We start from the raw sequence: 15922 nt of genomic DNA, 5'->3' as shown, positions 1-15922 counted from the left end.
ATTCTACTTAAATCCCTCTACATTTCATTTATCCCTCAATTGTGTTGCCAGAGCTGTTTTAAAGTTGTATCAGCATTCCCTGAGTTTGGCATTTGCAGTGGAACAGATCAACTCAAATCCAAGACTCTTGTCTAATTTTACCCTGGGATTTTTCATCTCTGACAACTATTTTGATGCCCGGTTGACTTACCGTTCCACTTTGGAACTGCTCTTTCGATCCAATCAGTTGGTTGTCAACTACAGATGTGATATCAAGGAGAATCTCATTGTGGCAATAATCGGTGGATTTGGTGCTGATATCTCATTCTTCATGTCAGACATCATCAGTCTTTACAAAATCCCCCAGGTAAGATGTAAAACTCATCCAAAGGGTAAAATTGAAGGGAATGGAAAATGATAATTTACCAAGTTAGGGTTCGCTTTTGTTTCAGTGCTCAATAGGACATAATGAAGTTGGAGAATTGGAATTAAATTGTATCTGATGTACTGCATTGAAATAATTTGGTTAAAATTGTGTCTGAAAATGCACATGATAGCAGAAATGAAGCTACACACACAACTTCATTATTGGCCACTGTGCAAATGCCATGCATAGAAACATAGAAACATAGAAACATAGAAGACTGACGGCAGAAAAAGACCTCATGGTCCATCTAGTCTGCCCTTATACTATTTCCTGTATTTTATCTTACAATGGATATATGTTTATCCCAGGCATGTTTCAATTCAGTTACTGTGGATTTACCAACCACGTCTGCTGGAAGTTTGTTCCAAGGATCTACTACTCTTTCAGTGAAATAATATTTCCTCACGTTGCTTTTGATCTTTCCCCCAACTAACTTCAGATTGTGTCCCCTTGTTCTTGGGTTCACTTTCCTATTAAAAACACTTCCCTCCTGGACCTTATTGAACCCTTTAACATATTTAAATGTTTCGATCCTGTCCCCCCTTTTCCTTCTGTCCTCCAGACTATACAGATTGAGTTCACTAAGTCTTTCCTGATATGTTTTATGCTTAAGACCTTCCACCATTCTTGTAGCCTGTCTTTGGACCCGTTCAATTTTGTCAATATCTTTTTGTAGGTGAGGTCTCGAATATAAGTAAACTTCTTTTAGATATTGTTGTATAAATATTATCAACTTGATTCTAAGATAAAGGGAAATAAAAAAGACATAACAACAATAACCTAAAATGCATTAATAATTAGAGGAGCAGTGGAGGGAGACGTAAGAGGAGAGGCAAAGTGCTTTAATCTTATGAATTGAATTGCATTTACCTGTTTAATTTCTGAATACAATCTCATCAATGAACAAACAAACAGACAATTTAATTAGCTGAAAGCACAACAAAATGTATAGAAACAAAATCAGAAGACTTTGTCAACCTACCCATCTCCTTGGAGATTTTCCCTTCTGGACATGGAACACAATCATAACAACAGAATTCTTTTCCTTCATCTTTCCTTTTCTGATAACCAGGATAACATTTTGAGACTGTCAGAAATCACTACCCCATGTGCAACCTGCATGATTTCAATAAAAATCACTGGGTTTTTTTTTGCTTCCATGCATACGTAAAAGCAAAGAAACCAATGATTTTTCCTAAAATCTTGCTGCTGGGAGGTTTGTGCAAGATTTTGGTTACTGTGCACATGTGCAGCAGCTGAATCTTGCCACAGCACCTAGAGCGGCAGCAACAGTGGCTAGCCTGAGCGCTGGCTGTATGGCCTGCTCCCTGCCACAGACATCTCTTGGCATATGTGATGATGGTGCCCCAAGGGACGTGCTGTGCTCCAGAAGTCCACAACTTGCTTTGGGCACTATTGCTGCACCCAGAGATGCCTGTGGCACAGGAAAGCATATAGCAGGCTGCGTGGCCAGAGCTTAGGGCTGCCTGGACTGCTCCCTGCACAGCATGTCCCTTCTGCCTCCTATTGGTACGGCCCCTTTGCGAGCAACCAGGCCCAAAAAAGTAAGGGGCGGAATGGGTGGGCTGCAAGTGGTGCAGCTGCAGCGAGCAGCAGGGCAGGGGAGTTGAGCAGGGGAGCCGCTGCAGGGGGACACAAACAGGGAAGCCACTATGAGTGGCAGGGCATGAGGGGCGTGAACAGGGGAGCTGCTGTAGGTGGAGGCATGAGCAGGGGAGCTGCTGCAAGCTGCAGGGTAGGGGGTACCGGCAGAGCAGGTCATCTACCTTATTTTTTGTGTTTTTTGCTTCTGCACATGCAGAACGAAGAGGTAAATGTGCCCATCATCATCTCTCTTCCAAACCTATGGGATTGCTTAGAATGCTTCTTATGTCCTCTTGAGCCCCTGATAAAAAGGCAGCATAAAGAATAAATTTAAGAAATAAATAAGGTGTCAGGGTTCTACGTAACACCTCCAATTAACTGCTAAGTTTTGTAGAGAGTTCCTCCAATTGGTTAGATCCACCCAGGCACTTAGCTTGGCTGTTCATTCAAGTACAAATGGCACAGTAGAATGAGAGAACACAATGGTGGAACAATATATATGATGCCATGTGAATTATCAACAGGGAAATTGGGTGGACCTATTGCCATCTGCGATTGCTGAAATCAACTCCTGATCTGATAGGTATTGATTTCCATATTGTCCTGCCATACATTCCAACCTTAAGAAATCAATTGCCATTTTATTTCAGCTTGCCTATGGCTCTTTTGCTCCCAAGAATCACCAAACAAAGATGGCTGTTTCCTTTTATCACATGGCTCCTAATGAAATTCTTCAGATTGTGGGAATTATCCAGTTGCTGAAATATTTTGGATGGACATGGGTTGGTCTCTTAATTCTGGATGATGACAGTGGAAACAATTTCCTCCGAGCTCTGGAACCTCTTCTTTCAGAGAACAGGATCTGTGCTGCCTTCATAGAGAGATTTCCTAAACAAGCCTTTTTATTTGTTTTGCAAAATCCAATGGTGGGTAGGATAAATGTTTACTTGCGGGAAACCATAATCAATACATTCATCTTCTATGGGGAAAGCATGACAGCGATGCTTCTGTTTTTCTTCCTCAAATATACATACCTAATTCTTGGAAAAGTCTGGATTCTGACAGCTCAAATAGATTTAACGTTAACAAATCTTCATCAACCCTCTGATTTGCAATTATTCAATGGAGCAATTTCCTTTGATATTCACTCCAATGAACTGCCAGGCTTTCATGAATTCCTTTGGACCCTCAAACCATTCCAGACCCAACGAGATAGTTTGTTGAAAGAGTTCTGGGAGCAAGGTTTTGATTGTGTCTTTTCAGAGGGTAATAAACCAATGGAAAGTGACGAAGCTTGTACTGGGAAGGAAGACCTAAAAAAGCTTCCTGGGCATTTATTTGAAATGACTGGTCACAGTTACAGTATCTACAATGCAGCCTATGCTGTAGCACATGCTGCAGCACATGGCATGAACATACTTAAGTCTAAATATAAAAGAGTAACAGAAATTAGAAGGGGCAAATTTCAAGATCAAGGCACCTGGAAGGTAATAACTTATGAATCAAAAACTTTATTTGCAGAAGTAGATTAGTATCACATAACAGCATACTGAGCTTCTTACTCTTTTCAACTGAGTGAGGAGGCAGTGGTGGAAATGGACATTCACTTCCTCAAATAAATTTATGTTGAATGTTGATATATCCATTCAAGTTCATTCAACAATATGATTGTTGATATTCCTGGAGGCATCTGTAATATGGTAAATGATTTAGCTTTACTAGATAAATGGTCAAAGCAATGGAAACTAAAGTGTAATGTTTAGTTGTTAATGTAAAATATATAATGTTTAGTAATGTTAATGTAAAATAATGCATTTGGGGAAAAGGAATACTTAATCTGAGTACAGTGGTACCTCGAGATACGAGTTTAATTCGTTCCGGACCTGGGCTCTTAAGTCGAGCAGCTCTTATCTCGAACGACTTTTCCCCATAGGAATTAATGTAAATAATTTTAATTGGTTCCAGCCCTCAAAAAACTCACAAAGTTAGTCTAAATTATGCAGAAAGACATGTTTTTAATGAAGAAATGTACATGTACATATAAATGAATAATGAAGTTTCTTTCACTTAACTTGTAAACTTTCTTAAACTTTTAAATTTACATATGTTCAACTTCTCTGCCACCCAATCCTGTAGGACAGAGGTCCCCAACCCTTTTTGCACCAGGGACCGGCTTTAAGCGATCAAGAGAGGAATGGGTGAATGAATGGACGGAGGGTGGGAAGGAAGGAAGGAAAGAGGGAAGGGACAGGAACAGAGGAAGGAAGCAAGGAAACTTATGAAAGGGGAGAGTAAGAGAGGAATGAGTGAAGGGAGGGAGGGAGGGAAGAAGGTGGGAAGGAGAAAGAAAAGAAGAAATAGAGGAAGGGAAGGTAAAAGAGAGAAAGAAAAAGAGCAAGAAAGAAAGCTGCAAGCACCCCCCCCGGCTGCAACCTTTTAAAACACGCGCGCCGCTTCGCAGCTGTCTCCTGAAGCCGAACGCGGAAATTAGCGTTTGGCTTCAGGAGACAGCTCCTTGGCGCTTGTATCTCGAATTTGGGCTTGTAAGTAGAACAAAAATATCTCTCCCCTCCCAGCTCTTATCTCGAGTTGCTCTTAAGTAGAGCATCTCTTATGTCGGGGTTCCACTGTATTGTATTGTCAGTTCTGTGTTAGCAAAAACTTCAGAAGAGAAGGATTTAGGGGGCAGTGATTTCTGACAGTCTCAAAATGGGTAAGCAGTGTGGTCAGGCGGTAGGAAAAGCAAGTAGGATGCTTGGCTGCATAGCTAGAGGTATAACAAGCAGGAAGAGGGAGTTTGTGATCCCCTTATATAGAGCGCTGGTGAGACCACATTTGGAATACTGTGTTCAGTTCTGGAGACCTCACCTACAAAAAGATATGGACAAAATTGAACGGGCCCAAAGACGGGCTACAAGAATAGTGGAAGATCTTAAGCATAAAATGTATCAGGAAAGACTTAATGAACTCAATCTGTATAGTCTGGAGGACAGAAGGAAAAGGGGGAACATGATCGAAACATTTAAATACGTTAAAGGATTAAATAAGTTTCAGGAGGGAAGTGTTTTTAATAGGAAAGTGAACACAAGAACAAGGGGACACAATCTGAAGTTAGTTGGGAGAAAGATCAAAAGCAACGTGAGAAAATATTATTTCACTGAAAGAGTAGTAGATCCTTGGAACAAACTTCCAGCAGACGTGGTTGGTAAATCCACAGTAACTGAAGTTAAACATGCCTGGGATAAACATATATCCATCCTAAGATAAAATACAGAAAATAGTGTATGGGCAGACTAGATGGATCATGAGGTCTTTTTCTGCCATCAGTCTTCTATGTTTCTATGTTTCTATTCATTACAACAAATCAGTCTTCGGAGAGGGGCGGCATACAAATCTAATAAATTATTATTATTATTATTATTATTATTATTATTATTATTATTATCAATTCCCATTATCCTGAATGATGGGTCAGTGTTGCAGAAATCACTTTTCGGCCCTCTTCAGCAGTATTGTATAGAATTACAGAGTTGGAAGAAATCCTGGAGGTCTTCTAGTCTAACCCCCTGCTTAGGCAGGAAACCCTACACCACTCCAGACAAATATCTTCCTAAAAACTAGTGTTGGAGTATTTACAATTTCTGGAGGCAAGTTGTTTCACTGATTAATTGTTCTAAATGTTGGGAAATTTCTCCTTAGTTCTAAGTTGCTTCTCTCCTTGATTAGTTTCCACCAATTGCTTCTTGTCCTGTCTTCAGGTGTTTTGGAGAACTGCTTGACTGCCTGTTCTTTGTGTTAGCCTCTGAGATATTGGAACACTGCTATCATATTTCCCCTAATCCTTCTTTTCATTAAACCAGACATATCCAGTTCCTGCAACATTCTTCATATGTTTTAGCATCCAGTCCCATAATCATCTTTGTTGCTCTTCTCTGCACTCTTTTTTAGAGTCTCAACATCTTTTTTGTGTTGTGAGGACCAAAATGCAGTATTTCAGGTGTGGCCTTGCCAAGGCATGATAAAGTGGTAGTAACACTTTTAATGTTATCTTGATTCTATCCCTCTGTTTATGCAGCTTAGAATTGTGTTGGCTTTTTTGGCAGCTGCTGCATTAGGATTCCAAGGTCCCTTTCACAGTTACTACTGTTGAGCAATGTACCACATATACTGTACCTGTGCATTTTGCTTTTCTTGCTAACTAGAGAATCTTACTTTGGAATTTCACTTTATTAGATAGCTCCCAATGCTCAGGTCCGAAGGGCTTTCTGCTGTCTGAAGGTCTTCAATGTTGGGTGGATTTGACACAAATACAGACTTCAGTATCTGCTGAAGCCCTCCTAACCTGGAATAACTTCCACAAGTGCTTAGGACTGCATGACTGTTCAATCTGGAAGAACTTTCACACAGGCTGAAGCCACGCTGATAGGGTCTGCTAAAGTCAGGAACCGGAATGCTTTACTTCAATATTGCAAGATTATTGCTTTGCAAAGCACTTTGCTAGACCCCTAAGAATCCTGAAAATGAGTCTAGTGCCGGACACAATAATTCAAAATGTAAAAAAAAACCAGTGGTAAGATGGTGAAGGTCCTACAGCTTAAACCAGGTTGTCTGAGAGACTGTCTCTAGCTGGTCATATCTACTCAACCTACCAGAGTGGAGAGGCAAGGAATATTGTGGGTCCCATCCCCTAGGGCCATGATGGCAAATCTATGGCACACCTAACCAGCTCAGCTCTACTGAGCACGTTCATGTGCCTCCTACTGGCCAGCAGATTTTCAGGCCAGACAAGGACAGGCTTTCTCCTCCATTTCTGTGGCCCGTGCGTTCCCAGATCTCGAGAGATTCCACCACAGTGCTGTTTGACCAAGCAAGGCTCCCCCTCCCAGCTCAATTTGGGGAAAGAAGCCTTATACCCCTTGCCAGCTCAATTTGGGGAAAGAAGCCTTATACCCCTTGCCAGCTCCATTTGGGGAAAGGAGACTTCGCCCTCCTCACAGCTCATTTGGGGAAGGGAAGTTTTATCCCTCTCACAGCTCAGTTTGGGGAAAGGAGGCTTTTAACCCATCCCACCATTATTTGGGGTTAGGGTTGGATCGGGGTTGTACATTCATATGCAGGGGTGGAACATGCAGGACAGGCATTGCATTATGGGAGTGGGCACTCATGCATGTGTGACAATGCACTCACACACACATTCTACACCCAAGGGAAAAAAGATTCACCATCACTGCACTAGGGATATATGCAGTACCTGGTGGGACTCAGAAGAGGGAACACTTGCACAAAATGTCACGATGTGACCCACTGGTGAAGCTAAGAGGAACCTGCCCCTGGATTGTAGGTACCTATTACCAGAGGCAGGTTCCACTTATCTTCCCTACCAGTTCACATCACTACAGAAGTACATCATGTTGGGGAAATGAACCTCTGCACATAAAGAGAGGATTTTTTGCCAACCACTTTCCAGAAGCGATGACTGGAGGACTGGTTCAGGGGTGTGGACAGACGGCCACTGCTGCCAGTTCAGCGAGCAGGGGCAAATTTCTGCCACTGGTTCGGGCAAACTGGTGCAAACTGGCAGCAACTCCCACTGACTACCTGCCATGATGATGCCAGTATATTCTCAGTTTTGTCTCTCCTATAATTAATCGTTGTTGAGTGCATCATGGTTAAGTGATGGTCATACTTAAAGCTGATTGATAGAAATTGGTGTGGCATTAAGTAGTACCTCTTTCATTTCTCTAGATATAAATTTCCCCTTATTTTTTCTACTTTATTTTTTATTTTTTAAGCTTCACTGGTTTCTCCAAGGCCTTTCATTCAATAATTCACTTGGAGAAACTGTGTCCATCAACCATCATGGAGAAGTCCTTTCTGGATTTGATATTACAAATGTGGTCATGTTTCCAAATAACTGCTACCACAAAGTGAAAATTGGAAAGATGAATCCCAAAACATTTGCAGGAAATGAATTTATCATTCATGAAGATTTAATTGTTTGGCACAAAGATTTTAAGCAAGTAAGGATTTTGAGGTATTTTATTATTTTAGATGGAAGATTGGGAGATCAGAGATGAGTTTAATTGGCGAACCTATGGTGAACCTATGGCATATGTGCCACAGGTGGCATGCAGAGCCTTATCTTCTGGCACATGAGCTGTTACCCTAGCTCAGCTCCAGCACACATATTCATGCTGGCCAGAAGATTTTTGGCCCATGTGGAGGCTCTAGGAAGACATTTTTGGCCTCCAGAGGGCCTCTGGGCAGAGGGCGAGGGCATTTCTCCCTTTCTCAGGCTCCAAGAAAGCCTCTGGAGCCTGGGGAAGGAAAAAAACTGTTCTTGTTTCTAGTTGTCTTGGGGTGCAGTGCTCTGTAGCGACATTTTGAGGGCAGGAGTTGAAACAGTTTATGTCCAGGATGTAAGGGGTCAGTAAATATTTTCCCCACCCTCTTTTTTACTCGTGCAGTATACAGGTCCACAATGGAAGGCAGGTTGGTAGCAATCGTTTTTTCTGCAATTCTGATTATCTTCTGAAGTCTGTGTCTGCCTTGTTGGGTTGCAGAACCAAACCAGAGAGTTGCAGAGGTGCAGATTATAAACTCATTAATTCCACTGTAGAACTGTATGAGCAGCTGTATCAGTATCATATCATCTATTAATTCGTTTAAGTAATATTTTTTGAGGATGGAAGAAATCTCACAAGAAGAATTAGTATTAGAAAAAATTATTCAATGCGCAGAAATGTCTAAATTGACCCTAGAAATAAAAGGCAAAGAGGAAACACAATTATATGATTGTTGGAATTTACTCTATCACTGGTTATAAAATAGAAACAATACTCGCTAAGTACATTGTAAACACCTAATTATGTTAAAAAAATCATAGCTGGTGAAAACTTGATAGAGCAAATAAGATAAAGTTATGAATTATTAAGTAAGACTGTTATTTGTTTTCCATGTTATATATATGTTTTGCTTGTATTTTTTGTTATCTACAAGAGTTAAACTGATTTTTGAAATTAGCCACAACTGGGCTAAAGACAATATAAATAGTTCTGAAGATTATGCAGACTGGTCTTGTACTCGCCTACATTTTATTATGTGTTTTGATGTATTGTTTTTCATTTTTTTCTTTTTTATATTCTCTTTTTGTATGTTAGTATTGTCTTTGTATTGTTATTTTTCCTGTATTCACAATTGTAAATAAAACTTTTTAAAAGATCAATTTTTTTTAAAAAAAATTAGTTTAAGTAATTTAAACCACTTCTCCTTTCCTTCATTTGATCTACAGAGGGGAAAGGAAGGAATAATTTGGATACAACCATATGCAATACTTAGGAAGTATTGTGGAGATGCCCAAATGTGGCATTCTATTTCATGACCATATGTTGCTCTATTTGTCCAGGTAAATTAGAGTGCTGAATTTCTGGTTTATCAACAGGTCTTGCCCCGTTCAGTGTGTAATGACCCCTGTCCTGCTGGCTATCAAAAGAAAAAGAAAGAAGGGGAGAAATTTTGCTGCTACGATTGTGATCCATGTTCTGATGGGAAGATGTCAAATATGTCAGGTAAATTATTCTCAGTTTTACTCTACTCTACTGTACTCTGCTCTACCTTATTCAATTTTACTTTATTCCAATCTATCATATTCCAGTCTACTCTACCCTACCCTATCCTACCTTACTCTATTCAGCTCTTGTCAACCATCACACCAACTTTAGCTGCCATAGAAAAAGGAGGGAGGAGGGAAGGTTAGGTATTTGGGAAGGGGTGGGAAGTTGTGCTAGAGATGTTTCTTCTTATTTTTTTTTTAAATTAAATTTATATACATTTTAAAAGTCTGTACATAATCTATGATATCAGATCATCTCCATAGTAATATACAGTACATCTGGGTTTGAACAACAAACAAATAGAAAAGACAAGATGCATATAATACAAAGAAAGAGTATTTTAAGGAACTATATCCAGAAGATAAAATTGAACAGGAAAAAAACAATACATTATTTTCAAGGTATAAATTTAAATACAATTAATAAAGATGATAATAAAATATTGAATAGAGCCATAACTAAAGAGGAATTGATTCTAGCTGTCTCAAAACAAAAAATAATAAAACATCCAGACTGGATGAATATTATAAAGCTACATTGGAGATCAAAAGAGACTTATTATTGGAGGTATGTAATGAAAACTTACAGAAAGCAATATATCCAAAATTTTGGGAAGAAGCCATATCATATTGATTCATAAAAAAGATTCAGACTCTAATCAAATTAAAAATTAAAGACCAATATTTATTATTTAGATTTAGATTTAGATTGCTAAATGTAGATTATAAGATATATATGACTATAATAGCTTAAAGAATTAAAATAATTTTAAACAAAGTTGTTCATCCTGAACAAAACAGTTTTTTACCCACAAGACAAATTAGAAATAATACCAGAACAGTTTTAAACATACTAAAATACTATGAGGATAACATTAACAAACAATTGGCAATGGTTTTCTTAGATGCACAAAAAGCATTTGATAACCTAAATTGGGACTTTCTAAAACAACAAATCAAAATTATGAAATTTGACTCCAAATTTGAAAGGATGATTGATGCTATTTACACAAAATAAAAAGCAAGAATGAGGATAAATGGAGATATGGCAGATGAATTTAACATTAGCAAAAATGTAAGACAAGGATATCCACTATCCCCTTTATTATTTATCTTATCAATTGAAATACTGCTTAATCAAATTAGAAATAATACCAAAATCAGGGGCACTAAGACCAAAAATGAATCATATAAAACCCGGGCATTTGCAGATGACCTGGTTTTCTTCTTTGAAGAACCGATAACCTCACTAATAAATTTATTACAAGAAATAGAAGTATTTGTGAAAGTTGCTGGACTTAAAATTAATAAAGACAAAACAAAAATTCTAGCCAAAAACTGCATTCAAATTCAGATTAGGGAAACAAGTAACAAAGATATTTAGGTCTATGGCTTATAGCAAGATACACCTCAATAAAAGGAGATAATTATATAAAACTGCTTCACAAAACAAAGCAAGACCTAGAGAAGTAGAGTAAAATTCAGATGGCAGGATTGCAGTTATAAAATCTAACATTTTACCAAGATGGCTCTATCTATTTCAAATGGCCTCAGTTAAATTAGACATTTTTTTTAAAAAAATGAAATTAATAAAGCATTATCCAAATTTATATGGGAAGGGGAAAAGTCGAGAATTAAATACAAGAACATGCAAGATATATGATCTAAAGGGGTTGTTGATTACCTTATTTAGAAATGCATTATTATTTGGCAACTTTACTCTGGATTGGATTTCTCTCAGTAATGAGAGGATTTTAAAATTAGAAGGATGCAATTTACAAGAAGCTGGCATGCTCATCTTTGGGAAATAGGAAATACCCAACATACACAATTTCAAACACATAAAATAAGAGAAACTCTGCTATATATATGGAGAAAGATTAGACACAAACATTTCATAGAAATACTCAGGTGGTTATCCACTATGGAAGCTTTGATATACCTGAATATATTAGGTGTCACTGTATAATTTTCTCTACTGTACTCTGCTCTGCTCTGCTCTCTATACTCTACTCTATTCAACTTTGTCTTATTCCACTCAACCATATTCTACTCTATTCTACTCTACTTTACTCTATTCTACTCTACTCCACTGCACTGCACTCCACTCCATTATACTCTACCTCACTATAATCTTGTTCTATTGTACTCTGTGATATATTAGAGTTTTTCACTGCATAATTGAACAGATAGTAAATTACTTTTATTTAAATGTGTACCTGATTTTAATTTATTCCAGTGCTGATCCACATACCGAAAGCTTTCAAAAGTGTACACATACCATAAAATTAGACAAAATGAGAGTCAAAAGATTTAAAGTAATCCCTAAAATAAAGAAAAAGAATATAGGCATTGGCTTGTGTTTGATATAGGCATTGGATTGTATCATGCTAATGAAACCTCTCTTGTCTCAGGGATCCAGAATTCTGCTCAGGTTACAGAGGAGCTGGGGGAGATAAAATTAGAAAAGAGAGATCTAGAATATGGCAGGTACTTTGCAAAGGATGAAGGATGGTTTAATGTTTCTATTAAGAGCTATTTTGTGATGCTAAGGGTGGGGATGTACCAGTATGTCTTTGCTCCTAAAGCATCCAAAGAGGCTATAGTATATCTCTTATTTGCAGACATGATTGCCTGTTCTGAATGTCCAGAAGACCAATATGCAAGTAAGGACAAATTTCGATGCATACCAAAAATGATGACATTTCTAACTTATGAAGAACCATTGGGAATCAGTTTAATTGTGGTTGCTGTTTTATTTTCAGTCATAACCATGGTCATACTTGGAATATTTATTAAGTATAAAGACACCCCTATTGTTAAAGCAAACAACAAGGACCTCACCTACACTCTCCTCATCTCCCTTCTGCTTTGCTTCCTTTGCTCTTTCCTCTTCCTGGGAAAACCTCTCAAACTGATTTGCTTCCTCCGACAATCAGTCTTTGGCCTTATCTTCTCTGTGGCAATTTCTTCTGTGTTGGCCAAAACTGTCATGGTCATTGCAGCATTCATGGCCACTAAACCAGGATCCAGCATGAGAAAATGGTTGGGGAAAAGACTGGCCTTCTTAATTGTTTTTCCTGGTTCCTTCATTCAAGCAGGCATTTGTCTGTCATGGATGGTCACCTCTCCTCCCTTTCCAGAACTTAACATGAAATCAATGACTGAAGAGATCATAGCAGAATGTAATGAAGGGTCTGTTACGATGTTTTATCTTGTCTTGGGCTATATGGGTTTTCTGTCTCTGGTCAGTTTCATGGTGGCTTTCCTGGCTAGGAACCTGCCCGATACATTCAATGAAGCCAAGTTCATCACTTTCAGCATGCTGATGTTTTGTAGTGTTTGGTTGTCTTTTGTTCCAACATATTTGAGCACCAAAGGAAAGTATATGGTAGCTGTGGAGATCTTCTCCATCTTAGCTTCTGGTGCTGGTTTATTGGGATGTATCTTTTCCCCCAAATGCTATATTATTTTGCTGAGGCCTGAGCTTAACAGCAAAGGACAACTTGTGAAGAAAAAGCATGTTTGATTATTAAATTATGGATTGATGTATTTATGCTCTAAAACTGAATAAGTAAATCACATCTATAAATAAAAATGGGGCATGTTTATTGGTTCTTCCAATTCTATAGATAATGTAAATCCTTAGCATATATAACAATCTGTCAAACCCTTATGAATGGATATGGAAAATAAAATCTTCATCGTTTCATGAGTGATTTTGCTTTTAATGAAGAGTTTTATTTTAGTTCTCATCATTTTACAGGACATATTTGATGAGAATAATTATTTGTTACTGGTTAACAATGATCAAATATCTGAGTAATGTTTGGATCTATTTAAAATCAAGCAACAAAGGGAAGTAAACCTGGATTCTACTTGAGGAAATTACGTTAAAAGGATATCAGAATCAATAAAGGAGAATATTTGTAGGTCAGGTTAGAAATGAGTGGGTCCTTCATTTAAGAGGTGGGTTCCTGCCAGTTTGGACCAGTTCTATAGAACCAGCAGTAACATGGGAGGCGGGATTGCTAGAACTGGCAGCAACCCAGGCCTGCCATGCCCCCATCTTGTTTTTTTAAAGTAATGAACATGCACAGAATATCGTGTTCAGGAAGGGAAGCTTGCATGCGCATGCAAAACATGCACTTCCATCGCAATGTAGACCAGTGGGGAAGGTAAGTAGAACCCACCACCGTTTCATGCCCTCTGAGTTTGGTTGTTTTCTTGCAGGCATTGCTAATGCACTGATGACATTCCTGGTTTGGGTAATGAAATGTACTGTAATTTTATTTAGCTCGTCAAAGAAAGTCTTTTCTATTTTTATAGGTATCGTTGAAAACAGAAACAATAATTATGGTAATGTATTCATCTTGATTAAAGCCCTCCTGCCCATCAATGATACCTGGAGGTTTTTCCATTTTTCAAAATCTTTCTCAATTTGTTTTTTAAGTTTAAAATAATTATTTTGATAATGAGCCAGGGTGGCGCAGCAGGTAGAGTGCTGTACTGCAGGCCACTGAACTGACTGTAGATCTGTTAGTCAGCGGTTCAAATCTCATCACCGGCTCAAGGTTGACTCAGCCTTCCATCCTTTCGAGGTGGGTAAAATGAGGACCCGGACTGTGGGGGCAATAGGCTGGCTCTGTTAAGAAGTGCTATTGCTAACATGTTGTAACCCGCCCTGAGTCTAAGGAGAAGGGCGGCATAAAAATTGAATAAATAAAATAAAATAAAATAAAATAAATCTTCCTTAAATGTTGCACACCTCGCTGACAATTGAACTCTAAATATCTTATTTTTTTTGTTATTTGTATATTTAATTTTCCAGTTAAGGCTCTCTTTTGCTTGTCAGTCATATTCTTAACTATCATCTTTGTTTTATCCTTATTGATTTTTAGTCCAGCCACCTCTCCATATTCTCCAATTTGTTTTAGTAATTTTGTTCCTGACTCTAACAGTTCTTCAATTATAAACATCATCAGCAAATGCTTATAGTTTATATTCCTCCTTTTAGATTTTCATTCCTTTAATGTCTTTGTTTCTCTGTACATTTCTTATTAAAGCCTCTAAGGTCAACACAAATAACAATGGTGACAGTGGGCATCCTTGCCTTGTTCCTTTCATGATATCTACTTTATCCGTCATTTCTCCATTAATTATTACTTTTGCTGTTTCCTTCATTGTATAACTCTATTATTCGTAATGCTTCTTCAAATGTTTTGTAAATTTCTGCTAGTAGACCATCTGGCCCCGGTGCCTTACCATACTTCTGCCCTTTAATTGTCTCAGTTAATTCCATTATCATTATTTTTTCCTCAAGCATTTTTTTTTAATCTCCGGGTATTTTAGGTAAATCCACTTTTTCCAAATATTGCTATATATTTTTATTATCTATTTTCTCTTGTTTATACAGTTCTCTGTAATAAGCCCCTATTATCTTCTTTTTATTTTTCTCTTGGTAATGTATGTCTCAACCATTTTCCTGGTTTATTTGCATGCTCAATTTTTTTTTGATTTGATACTTTGCGGGCATCCTCTGATTTCTGCACTGCACTCTTGATACCAGTGCAGTAAAAGTGATTCTTTTTTTTCAATAAGCAGCATTTAAAAATAAATAAATAAAGAACACATTATGTTCTAAGGCTGTGTTCAAGAAAACTAAAAAACAGGAATGCTTGTTAGGAAATGGAAGGGTAAGGCCAGGTTTCATAACATGTTTGAAGAAATCTTCAGCCAGTTAGGTTGGGCAACCTTCTTATTGGTGGACGGCAGAATTGACTGTTGCTGCTTTATTTTTCACCCTTGCTACAAGTTGCAAAGAATATAGACTTGGTTTGCATTATAACATAGAAAGGCAGCAGTGTGCACACAAGTAGAACCTGTTCTGGGTTGTGATTATTTGTTCAAACTGATGCGAATGCTCATCAATGGATCCAGAAGGATCAGATGAGTTTAGACTTTGCTCAATTGGTCATTCAAATACATCAGATTGTCATTTACTGACATAAAATAGGAGTAAAGGTTTGAAATTAATTGAAGTGCTTCCCCCTGATCATCAGGAAATACTTAAGTAACACAAAATAAAATTAACATTAAGTTCATCACTCACAAATGCAAATAGAAAATGAATTAAATAAAATAATTTATTAATTATATACATTACTAAAATGACAAACCCGATTTAGAGAGATAGAACATAACCATTACAGTATAGTAATACTAAGTCGCATAGTAATGAAAGTCAATGGATAGATGACAGATGTTCATATTGAAGAAAAGTAGTAATACATAATCAT

At 37.8% G+C, this 15922-nt stretch overlaps 2 protein-coding genes across 2 annotated transcripts in view; one reads left to right on the top strand and one right to left on the bottom strand.

Annotated features, from left to right (window-relative positions):
- LOC139154299 (uncharacterized) overlaps positions 1–15922 on the bottom strand; it is a 1065525-nt gene that overhangs the window by 248963 nt on the left and 800640 nt on the right. The gene's annotated exons all lie outside the window — the stretch shown is intronic.
- LOC139153195 (vomeronasal type-2 receptor 26-like) lies at positions 296–13152 on the top strand. Its single transcript, XM_070726829.1, has 5 exons — positions 296–346; positions 2662–3498; positions 7804–8031; positions 9453–9579; positions 12248–13152. The coding sequence occupies exons 1-5, from the start codon at positions 311–313 to the stop codon at positions 13150–13152; spliced, it is 2133 nt and encodes a 710-aa protein (XP_070582930.1). The 5' UTR covers positions 296–310.

This window comes from Erythrolamprus reginae, chromosome Z (genome assembly GCF_031021105.1).
Source record: "Erythrolamprus reginae isolate rEryReg1 chromosome Z, rEryReg1.hap1, whole genome shotgun sequence".
NCBI classification, from domain to species: Eukaryota; Metazoa; Chordata; class Lepidosauria; order Squamata; family Dipsadidae; genus Erythrolamprus; species Erythrolamprus reginae.
This window is presented reverse-complemented; position numbering and strand designations above follow the sequence as displayed.

Bases quoted from the DNA above. Each gene is read 5' to 3' on its own strand.
- LOC139153195 (XM_070726829.1), top strand. From the start codon at position 311: ATGTCAGACATCATCAGTCTTTACAAAATCCCCCAG. The intron at 3,499-7,803 runs GTAATAACTTAT...TTATTTTTTAAG, and splicing joins AAGATCAAGGCACCTGGAAG to CTTCACTGGTTTCTCCAAGG. The intron at 8,032-9,452 runs GTAAGGATTTTG...GTTTATCAACAG, and splicing joins GGCACAAAGATTTTAAGCAA to GTCTTGCCCCGTTCAGTGTG.